Source organism: Orycteropus afer, unplaced genomic scaffold (genome assembly GCF_000298275.1).
Source record: "Orycteropus afer afer isolate SDZICR_OR568_19922 unplaced genomic scaffold, OryAfe1.0 scaffold00294, whole genome shotgun sequence".
Lineage (NCBI taxonomy): Eukaryota > Metazoa > Chordata > Mammalia > Tubulidentata > Orycteropodidae > Orycteropus > Orycteropus afer.
In genome coordinates this window covers 2,526,191-2,537,738 of record NW_006921881.1, presented here as the reverse complement: position 1 = coordinate 2,537,738, position 11,548 = coordinate 2,526,191, and the positions used below count along the sequence as shown (strand labels likewise).

At 45.0% G+C, this 11,548-nt stretch overlaps 1 protein-coding gene across 1 annotated transcript; it reads right to left on the bottom strand.

Moving 5' to 3' along the window:
* Window positions 1-2,594: 2,594 nt before the first annotated feature.
* On the bottom strand, window positions 2,595-11,307 carry PPP1R10 (protein phosphatase 1 regulatory subunit 10). Its single transcript, XM_007951409.2, has 18 exons — window positions 11,201-11,307; window positions 10,436-10,522; window positions 10,151-10,286; window positions 9,696-9,747; window positions 7,670-7,747; window positions 7,343-7,516; window positions 7,004-7,109; window positions 6,781-6,893; window positions 5,964-6,064; window positions 5,559-5,706; window positions 5,324-5,482; window positions 4,970-5,216; window positions 4,726-4,789; window positions 4,413-4,607; window positions 4,159-4,234; window positions 3,806-3,919; window positions 2,966-3,634; window positions 2,595-2,704 (listed from the first exon to the last, which is right to left on the bottom strand). The coding sequence occupies exons 1-18, from the start codon at window positions 11,305-11,307 to the stop codon at window positions 2,595-2,597; spliced, it is 2,736 nt and encodes a 911-aa protein (XP_007949600.1).
* Window positions 11,308-11,548: the final 241 nt, after the last annotated feature.

Here is an 11,548-nt window from a genome sequence, read left to right as displayed (position 1 = left end):
TTTTCTAAGCACACAGAGCAACCGATAGGCTGATAGAACTCACCTGCAACTCTTGGCAAAGTTGAACTTGGCCCCATTGGCCTGACTAAATGTAAATATAAATTAGGCCTGTGAAAGTGAGAAGTTGTTGCCCTCATGTGGCCAGTGCTGGAAGGTAACAGCGAAGACGGGTTCCACAGCAATGGTTCTTTTCAAAGTGGTTTCTGGACCAGCATCATTACCAAAACCTGGGAACTTTTTAGAAATGCATGATCTGGGAACCCACCCCAGACTTGCTGAATCAAACTCTGCTGGATACCACCCCAGTTCTGCCTATTAACAAGTCCTCCAGGTGATTCTGATGCACGCAAAAAAAAAATCACTGTTCTCCAACTACATACCCCAACATTCCCATCCTTTCTGCACCTCCTCTCCCATGTAAAAATGTAATATGTTTCTTTGTTGTGTAAAATATTCACCACCCCAGAAAATGCACTACTAATCTCTGGTTCCAAGAATAGCAGAACTTCCTATTTAAAATTAGTCCTATCCCTCCATGTTCTGGTCTCCAAAACTTCTTGTGTCACCAGGAATCATATTAACTGGGCCCTCAACTTACCTATGATTAAAAATAAAGGATGGATGTGTAATTATTTATAAAGTGCTTTTTAAATTCCTTTATTAAAATACATGTATGTTACACTCTGCATAACGTTTTCAGTTCACTAATGTATATGTGTGTATATATATAAATATGTAGATATATATTTGTGTATATATATGAATATTGCTTATAAAACGATTACCAACATTTTGGTACATCTAGCAGCAGCCCTGTTTTCCTCTCTACAACCACATTTTGGGGAAAAGCAGTTGACACTGTTCAGCTTTTCTTGCCTCTCACATTCTCCACTGAAACCCAAAAAGCAGTGTTTCCTTCTTTCCCCAGACTGCTCTTGGGTTTTCCTCCTTCAGCCCCTCAAATGACTCCTCTAAATTCACAGGGATGTTATGCTCACCTATTGTTGCTATGCTAACACCAAGTCTGCAGCTCCAACAAACAGCAAAGAGCTCTGTGCTCTTGAATACTCCACTGCTCAAAAAATCCTGACCCAGAGGATCTATCCTTCATCCTGTATTAAGCATTCTATATTTTTCAAAGCATTCCTTCAGTACTCAATACCAACTCTGCAATTTCTAGAACTGCTGCTATGTGCTGTTGAGATTGCCACTCATAGCAATCCCATATATTGAGTAGAACTGCTCTACAGAGTTTTCTTGGCTGTAATCTTTATGGAAGCAATCACTAGGTCTAGGTCTTTCTACTGCACAGCCACTTAGGGGGTCCGAACCACCAACCTTTCGGTCTCAACAGAGTTAAGTATTCACTCCATTTAAACAATTGACACTGCACAAAGGTTCATCAACACTAAAATAGCTGATACCAGCCAGGCTTTTTCTTTTTGAACAGTCCAGACACACCAGGGGTTAAATAAGCTGCGTCTCTTTCCACTGTTTATTATTAATGTACAAAATATACAAAACCAAAAGAAAAAGAAAATACTCATCCTCAAATCCATTGTGGCTCTAACCCAAGACCCTGCACAAAACCCAACCAATCCACTGTTTTCATAGAAAACAACTGATGCCGAGACAGGTGAAGGAGAGGGCTGGGAAAGGGCAAGCTCATCTCGAATCCACCCAGGGCAGTGCTTGGTGGGGATTCCAGTGGCTAACAGGGTAAGGGAGCTGGAAGCCTCACGCTGACATCGTTCAGGGAAGGAGGCAGGAAAGCTAGCTGGCTCCCAGAGGCAGTGCATGTAGTGTGAGATCAGGCCCAGTGCATGGGCTCAAGTTGATGAAAAGTTGGTCTCACTGATTTGAGTCTCCAGAGTGAGCTGTGGGCAAAGGCCAATCATCACCATGGCCTTCACCTATGCCAGCTGAAACCTTCACTGGATACTGAAGTGAATTTGCCATCACTGAGCCTTGCAGACCCACAATGTGGACTGTTCATAGGTGGTTGTGAAGTCTTGAAAAAGGACTTCAAATGTAAAGTCCATGTTGGGGAAGGAGTGGGGATGATATGTTCCAGAACTCAAATCCAGCCTGATTGAGCCCTCTCAGTGCAGTGGGACAGATAATAGCCCGTACCACCCCCACAACCCATGAGAAGTAATGAACTTGGTTGGGGTAATTTCCTAAGTGCAGAGGATCCCACATCAAGAGTCCTGTGTGCATGTGGGGGATCCGCAATAGGAGAGCAGAGGTGTTCTCCAGGATAACCAGCTTTAGGTTTTTAGGCATAAAGGGTAATACTGGAAAGGGATTTGGGGTATAGGGTGAATCGCCTCAAAAATGAAGTCAACTGGGTCTCCTCTTCAGCAGTCCAGGGGTACAGAATGTGTCCAGTCTCTCTCCTCCCCAGATTGGAGGAAAATATGTACATCAATGTGCACCAGTGATCAGAAAACCCCCAGGATCCCAAGCAGGTGGGAACTGAGGGGGCCGGCTCCTCATCAGCTGGGGAAAGGGGGAAATGGGCCTCACAGAAGCCATAACAAGGTGGAAGGAGCAAGGCTGCAGTCCAAGGGGGTCATGTGGGCAGGTGGTTCCTAGGGCAAGGGAGGCCCGTTGACACCAGGGTGGTAGAAGGCACAGTTGTTCTCATAGCGGCAGTTGCCCTTCATCATGAAATGTCGGCAAACAGGGCGGTTTGACATGTCTGTGGGAATGAAGGCAGATTGGTTAGATAGCAAAGGAAGAGGTTAATGCCACATTCAACCTCCCAGTCCATGGGATACTGAGAAATGGGTCAGAGATAGTGTCTTGGGAATTTGGGGGACAGAATTGCCTTGCATGTTGGGAAACCAAAAAGGAGGCAGACCCCACGTTCAATCTGGCAAACCCAGAATATGGACTCTCCCCCATTTCCCAGGAAATATATGGTGCACCAAAAGCAGACAGGGGGTGGGAGCATCCTCACCTCCTCCATGGCTGTGGCCTCCATCGTGCCCTCGGTGGCCCCCTCCCCCATGGCCAGGGCCATCATGGCCACGGTGCTCATGCGGTGGTGGTCCTCGGTGGTCATGGCCTCGGTGACCAGGAACATCATGGGGCCGGTGTCCGTGGGGCCCCCCATGTCCAGGACCTTCATGGGGACGATGTCCACCACTTCCACCCATGTTTCCACCAGGGCCTTCATGAGGGCGATGTCCACCACCAGCACCCATTCCTCCACCAGGGCCTTCATGGGGGCGATGTCCACTGCCTCCACCCATTCCTCCGCCAGGGCCTTCGTGGGGGCGATGTCCACTGCTGCTGCCCATGCCCCCACCAGGGCCTTCATGGGGACGATGACCTCCACCTCCAACCATGCCCCCACCAGGACCCCCTCGTCCATTTGGGGGTCCTCCTCCAGAGCGACCTCCTCTGGCCCCACGAAATGGAGGAGGAGGTGGTTCATTTCCTCCTCGGCCACCACGTCCTCGATGGTATGGACCAGGACCAGGTCCTGGGCCTGCCCTCATTGGGCCACCCCTCATGGGGTCACCTGGGCCATCCCAGAAGGGATCACCTCCACGGGGAGGGGGTGGGGGACCCAAGAGACGTGGACCCACTGGTCCCCCAGGACCCCCAGGGCCTCCATGTGGACCTATTTTTAGAGAAAAAAAAAAAAAAAAGACAATATCAGTTACCTGTTACACTCAGGAACCCCCATGCCCCAACCCGACCTAAATCACCTCTATCTTTTTGTCAACTCCACGCTATTACCAGAACTAAATAAAGCAGGCTAGCTCACTCCAACCTCTCACTCATCACCTACCTGGCATAGGTCCCCCCGGGCCAGGGGGGAAGTGCTGCATGCCCTTGGGGCCCCCAGGGCCTCCAGGTGGGAAACCATTGGCTATTGGACCAGGGCCTAGGAGTCCATGAGGCACTGCAAGGAAAAAGGGAGTACAACTGTCAACAAGAGCATTCCAGAATGGCATAGCTTCTTATTTAGATGTGCTAATGCCCTGAGGAACCCCAATCAACGTTCTCAGACCAACCTAGAGAGCAATGCCCAGTCTTCCCCTCCTATTACTTGCTTAGTGGCAATACCCTGCTCTTCAGGGTCTATGAAACCCTGCTTCCCCCAATTCCACTGCAGGTTCTTCCCCAAGCCCTGATGATTACCCAGCATTTGTTTGATCTTGTCTGAATAGTCTGGTTGTTTCAGCAGTTCTTCTGAGGGATGACTGTTTGGGCTACCCTGTGAGGATGTAAGTGGCAAAGTCAACAGACAGCAAGGGTAAAACAGGTAGAGAAAAGGAGAGCCAAAATAGGAGGCTGCAGTAAATGGAAAAACAAGGAGAACTGGGGTAGAGAAAAGGGAGAGAACAGTCAGTTAAGCTTCATAGAAAATAGAAAAGGGAAAGAAGGGCTCATACCATGATGGAGGTAAGGATCTCCTGGACATTGATGCCTCCTCCTCCAGGGCCCTGGGGGCTCTTCCCTGCACCCATGCTCCCCATGAGATTGGCCAGAACAGGAGGTAACTTGGAGCCACCTGTCCCGTCAGGTGAACCACCTGAGCCCCCAGGCTCCAGGGTCTCAACATATGGGGTCTCATCCATGGAACACTCCTGAAAGAAGGGAAATCAAGACTAATTAAAAAAATGGGGAAACATTCTCACATGAAAGGCATGTTAAAATGAGTAACCACCACCACTTCCATACTACCACCACCACTGACTCACTCACCTCATCAAGAGGTATGAGTTTAGGAGGTATGGGCTCGTAGGGCTCAGGATCAGGCTCGTGAGGACTGTTAAGGAGTACCACAGGTGAAGGAAGAAACAAGAATGAGAGTCAAATTACTTACTCCAGACCTCAAGATACTTTTTAACGTCCCCCCACTTCTCAATCATCCCAGGTCATGTTCCTTCCCGTCAGGATAGGATTACAAGCACTCTGCATTCCCTAGCAGGAACCCTATTCTGCTCACCTCTCTTTGTTCAGGAAGAGCTCCTGAAGGATCCCCTTCTCCCGCTCAGCCTGGATGTACCGCTCCTGGCTGTTGCTTCCAGGGGTGACAAGTGGTGAGGGCAGAACCAGGGGCCGGGGACAAACCCAGGGCACCTTCTCCTCCATGTTGTCATGGCTCAGACGCCGGGCTGTCTCAAACGCATGTCGATCTGACAGTATCTCTCTCTTAGCTGCCTCACCAAAATCTTTGATCTTATTCACATTTACTATTAGCAGGGGGGAAAAAAGCAAAAGGGAAAAGTAAGAACCACCTAGTCTCAATCCTTTTCAAATTTCCCTATGCCCATCTATTGTAAGAAACATGACCTCTTACCTCGTTCAGTTTCATCCAGTTCAAAATAGAAGTATTCCCTCAGTTTGCCCTCCTCAGGCCATGTCACAGTTTTCCTCTTCCTGCCTTTACGGGTCAGTTGGCTAGGATCTCCAGGACTCTCCACTGGCTTTGCATCCAGAGCCCCTGACTCCAAAGAGGCTGTAAGCAAAAAGCATTTCAGGTACAGACCCTTCCTTTCAGCAAGCCTTAAACCTGAACCAGTTTCTAGACTCACCTGTATCCATGAGCTCTGGGACTTCAACAGGAGGTACTGGAGTGCCTGGACGCTCTGTGTCCATGGCCTCAGAAGGAGGGACCGGTTCTGGAGAAGAAGGTTTGGCTGTGCTTGGTTCTGTGCTTGTTTTCCCTTCAAAGGGGCTTGGCTATGGTGAAAGAAAAAGAAGTTAATGAGCTGCTGACAGGATGGTCCAGGCAAGGCAGTAAGTCCGGGGTCCTAGGAAAGATCCCCCAATGGTTTCTACAAAGGAATATTCTGTCTCTAATACTGTCCCATTCTACCAGTCTACAGCTGGGCTAATTTTTTTCCTGTTGTCTCCTCCAACCATTCCTAGCTGCTGTGTCCTTCCTTCTACTTTATTTCTAACTCTCTGTCCTAGGACCCACTTCCCAAACCCCATACCTTAGAAGCTGTAGGTGACAGCACTTTCTTCTTCTTCTTAATTTTGATGCCTGGAACAGGGGCCGAATTGAGAGCATCCAGAAAGCCCAGGCCCTCCATAGCTGAAAAAGGAAAAATCATAAAATGGACTCATTAAGACCTCCTTCACCATCTTATTCCCATGGACAAACGTTGGGCAGAACATGGGCTATTGGAGACTTTGCCTCAAGTTAAGAAAAAACCTTAAGGTGGCCAGGATACAAATGCAGGAGAATTCACATAAGAAGTTCTTGTTATTATAATGTCTTTCTTTCGGCAGTCACTGTGCAGCCACGCTCTGGGTAAGAATTGTTGTTGTTTGTTGTTAAGTGCCGTGGAGTCAGACCCGACTCATAGCGACCCCTCCTTGGGTTTCCGAGGCAGTATCACTACAGAAGTAGATTGCCCCATGTTCCTTCCAAGAAGTGGCTGGTGGGTTTGAACCCCCAGCTTCTGGTTAGCAGTCAAGTGTCTTAGGCACTATGCTACCAGAGCTCCTAGGTAAGAATTAGAGCTCAGATAATCAATGATGTGAGCACCTGAGTGCATGATCGAAAATCCTGCTTAGCTGTGAATGCTCCCTAATAAATCACTGAATGGTATGTCTCCCTGCTTAGTTTCCGAAATTATTTCTAAGTAACTAAGAAAGAGAAGTTAAAGAACTACAAACATTAGAGGGCAATGAAAATTCCCATAGAAAAAAAAATTAAAAAGAGGGAAAGAAAACAAAAAAACTTCCCTACTCCCAGGACATTCACTCCTATGAAAAGAGTTTGCTCTCAAAGTACTTTAGACTCACGTTGTGGCGGGATGATCTTCACTTTGATCTCTTTGGTGGCATTGGGTGTTGTGTTGAGTGGCTTGTATTTCTTCTCTGCAGGGGGGACACCATCTCCTGGAGCAGCTGTGGTGCTGTGGAAGAGAGAGATCAGCACCACCACCAATTAGAATTCTGACTCACACCTTCTACCCACCCACCCCCAGGTTCACAGATCCACCCCATTCTGAAACACAGTCCATACCTCTGCCGCTTAAGAGGGATAGGTTTTAGGTTGTACTTGTCAGAAACTACCACTGCATTGGCATTCTTCTTCACAGGCACCAAAGATGGTGTCTCCAGCTCTAGTCCTAGAAGCAGAAACATGGTATAAGGCAGCTGAACTCATCCCCCTACCTCCCTGACTTCTCCTCTCTGGACCCATACCCAAGTCTTCAACTAACTTGTATATCACCTACCTTTCCCACAAAGCTTTTCCCACTAGTCTTCCCTCTTCTACAAGTTTAACAAATCACAAAGCAAACTATCTCACCACAAATCTTTGGGTGCGCGTATGTCCACAGAGATCAACCAACAGCCTTACCAGTGGAACGGAACTTGGCATGACTGGGGGCTGTTGTTCGAAGAGACTTGGGCTTCTCCTTCTTCTTCTCTGGGGCCTCCTCAGTCCGGGTCTCAGTCTTCACCTCGGTCAAAGGTCGCTCAGGAGGAGCAGTTCGACTCTTTCCCTCTTCTTTACGTTTCTTCTTATCTTTTTCTGTTGCAAAACAAAACAAAACAAAACAAAGTAGAAAAGACTTTTACTTATATGAAGACTGTCAGTCAGAAGTGAAGGAGCCTGGAGGCACCTGGAGGTCACATCCCGGGGGAAAAGACAGAAATATAAGGGATCAAGGATGAAGGTGCTTACCAGCAGGCTGGGTACTACTCTGAGAACGGATGACAGCCATCCAGTCGCTGACAAGGACTGAGGCCAATTTCCGGAGCTCTGTAGGTGAGAGAAAAGGGAAATGCCTGAATAAATGAAAATGTTATTCTTTCAGTAACAGAAACAGGGATCTTTGAAAATGTACTGTGAAAAACTTTAAACTAAGATAGGCTTAAAAACCAAACTCTAAAAACAGAACAATGAATCACAGAGATGTCTTCTACTCATACAATGTTTATTTCTGATGTTTTCACAACACTGGGAAGTGAAAAAAACTAATAATGATTATAGACTGTGCACTAAGAACTATACTAGTTGCCTTACATATTATCTTAAGTAACTGTGATAACTGCCTGAAGATATTTAATGTCAATATGGAGACAGGGAAACTGAAGGAGAGATTAAGGTCATAAAACCAGAGTGGAAGATCAACAGTGAAAGTTAAAAGACAGAAACTAAAATCAGAGTAAAGGCAGGCAGAGGAAGAAATGACAACAAACATGTGAAGTGCTACAAGGTACAAAAAGCAACTTTTTCTGTGTTGTCCTAAAGGATTAGGACATTTTGTCTTAATGCCAAAGTTTCAAAGAAGCAGATTCAGGTCAATATTAGAAATTACTTTCTATGCAACCTTTTTACCAAGAATGCTGCTAGTGATAAGGGCTTAAAAAAGATCAAGTGACTGTAGTGAAGGAGAAAAGAGAGCTTTAAAACAGACCAATTTAGAGATGGAGAAGCAGAGTTTATTTAGAGAAACAAGATGGTCAGCGAGTTTAAAGATAGAGAGTAGTAGAATTTGTTTCTAAATATATGAAAAAAACGCCTTTAGATTTCTTTCCTCTTGTTCTTGGTAGGTAACACCTCTTAACTACGGCACCTCTCTCCTTGTCAACATTTCCGCTTAAAGACCTATTTAATAATAAAATTGTGGTAGAACATTATAACTTAACTTTTCCAAAATAGTCCAACTGGCAATTTCCATATCTAAGGCAACATGAACCTCAAGGCATCGCAAGGACTAGCCTAAGACCTTTTTGGACTACTTGATACTCTGGTTCAGTAACATTTAACATATAGTTGAACAAGGAATGTACAAATTTTCAAAATTTAAATAATTACGGAATAATAAATTCTTACTGAAAGAAGGCAACACTACTCAGTCAGTTGGAAATTGGTAACAATCTATCAGACTGTAAAAAAACAAAGGCTAGGCAATGATTTCACGGACTCCTCTCTGCTATATGTTGCAGTACAAATTATTAAAGATATTCTGAGAAACCACAAAAATAGCAAACTTCTCAGTTTCTCAAAACCAAATGGACCTATGTACTGAGAACTGAATTAGCACAACTGAAAGAATGGGAAGGAAGGGATTGTTTTTCCACTCGGACAATACTGTGAATTAAAACAAAATTGGGATTCTTTATCTCGGAAGAGTGTTCCCAGTGCTTCCTTCCACAGCCAGAGGAACTTTAGACAGGCTTACCCAGGGTTGAATGGTCCCTCCATACCAAACAGGCCAAAGCCTTTTACCAAAAGGACCTAGAAAATAATTCCCTTTATTCAAAGAACAATCCTGTATTTTGTACATAGGATTCTGATACATTACTGCTGACTTGGTAGGATGAGTAGTATCTTATGCTTCTAGTTTATGCACTGGGTACAGATTAAAGAAACTCCTAATCTTTACGAAAGGTGGTGACTTTCTGGAGCCAGACTTTGTCTCCAAGCCAGAACATATGGCCTTTGCCAGGAGTTCCAAAACCCTGCGTGTTATCAGAGCCTTAATAATATACTCAAAAGAGTTAGGATTTTGCCTGTGCCCTGTGAGAATGTTTGTTGCTAGAATTTTTAAATAGAAAGACTAAATTTTTAAGAGAGAAAACCAAGGCAAAGCAGAAGGAGGAAGGAAGAAGTGAAGGGACAATCCTAGAATAGAAGAGAAAACGTCAATGTGGGAAAGTGATGGGGAAAAGCCCACAACAGAGGCCAAAAGCTGCCACCCTACCTTCATCCTCACTTGACTTGCTCAGTTGCTTCACCAGCTTGGCTGTGTTGTTCTAGGATAGGGAGCAGAAAAAAGGTAAACTTCAGGAGAAAGGTAAGCCCACTCAAAACGATCTACCCCCACAAACTCATTACCTCCAAATAGTTCCTTAATAGCAACTAACTCTCATATGCTACTTTACTTCTTATAAAACCTTACTTAAACCCAGTTACATAGTTATAATTATTCCCACTTTATAGAAAACTGAGGCTCAGATATATGAAATGCCCCAAACCAAATTGTTTTTTGTACATTAAATGAGATCAATTTGAACCAAGTCTTCTGATTCCAGATTCATTTTTCTAGCATTCTACTTCAAAAGGCCAAAAAATACAGCCACATCAGAGCCAGTGTGTTTCTCATCTGTCAGGCTAAACAAAAAAGGAAGAACCAGCATTATGGAAGAATAAAGGTACCTGCTTGAGATGGTCCACAGTAAGTGGTAGGTGCTGCAGAGTCAGTAGAATTTGTTGTAAGAGGGGAATGTTGTTGGTTGTCTTTGAATATGTCAGCCAATTGTTAAGAAGCTTGTAGCCACCAACATCAATAAACCTATAGGCAAATAGGAGGAAAATCTGTAACTCTCGTCCCTGAATTTTAGAAGTACCACATCCTATACTCCTAGTCCCCCATCAACAATCCATGCCTCACATCCCCCTGCCTTCTATCTTCCCACCCCAGCAATCCAGAGCCCTACTTACTTGACCAATATTTCTGGTGAACGGGTCTGCAGGAGAATGTTCAAGTAAGTGCATCGACTCACCATTTTTCGAGCTTCTTTCATCAGACTGTAAGAGATGAATTAAGGTTAGAAATAGAGTAGCCAGAGTGAGCCTCTTCTTTTAACAGGAGAGTTGTATGTGGGTGCCCCTAGAGATCCCTGATGACCTGGGACTTTGCTCCAGAGTAGGAGGGTCACACAGGCCTCAAGGATGGTAGGATGGATTCAAAGTGACATGAAAAAACATGGGATGATGAAAGAAAACTGGAGACTCTGACATCTCTGATCTGCAGAGTGAGCATCACTGCCTCCCTAACACACAGGACACATCTGATCCTGCTTCCAGATGAAGAGTCCTAGCCCTCAACAACCATCCCTTAGTGGTCTGTTCAAGACTGGCTTGGGCATTTGCTTTTCCTTGATGGGAAACTTGAGGATCCTTAAAGAAAAAAAGACATTTTGGGTATTTGGAACATGACCCAAAACAGAACCAAGAATCCTGTCATTTGATTCCCCTGCTGTTGTTCTAAAATGTGACTGTCTAGGGACTGTGGACATCTAAATCTCCAGCTTTTATTGAGGCCAGAGATCAAGAGATTGTCTTTTCCTAATACTTCTCCGAAAAGCACTGGATTTTAATCCAATTCCATTGACTTTGTGTTCCTCTCAAAGACTCATTCCTGTTTGCCTTAAATGGAGCCATATCCTCTACCTATAATAAATCCCAAGAAAGGCATAGACTCACCTGAAGATCTTGGAAATCCCATCCGCACTCTTGACTTCCCCATCCCGGTTAAGGAAGCTATCCAGGCCCTTGAGAAGCTCTTTGGGGTCTATGGGACCTGAACCCATGATCGTGGTTTCTAAGATGAGATGACAAAACAAACACCACAAAATAAATGGCTGGTAAGAACAATCCCATTATGCTAGTAAATCTCATTTCTATATTTGACTAAATATAACAATTATTCAATATATACTCATATAACCTCACCATGTTCTAGATAACATCAACACTGCCCACTACTGAGAAAAAGCCCTGGTACGTTAAGCATGGGATTAATATTGAATGGGCAGACAATTATATTAGACT

What these genes read in the sequence shown, in the direction of transcription:
- PPP1R10 (XM_007951409.2), bottom strand. Translation starts at nt 11,307, where the DNA reads ATGGGTTCAGGTCCCATAGACCCCAAAGAGCTTCTCAAGGGCCTGGAT. An exon ending in TGTCACCTACAGCTTCTAAG is followed by an intron (nt 5,707 to 5,963) that starts GTATGGGGTTTG and finishes CTTTCACCATAG; the next exon opens with CCAAGCCCCTTTGAAGGGAA. An exon ending in AACTCATACCTCTTGATGAG is followed by an intron (nt 4,608 to 4,725) that starts GTGAGTGAGTCA and finishes CCCTTCTTTCAG; the next exon opens with GAGTGTTCCATGGATGAGAC.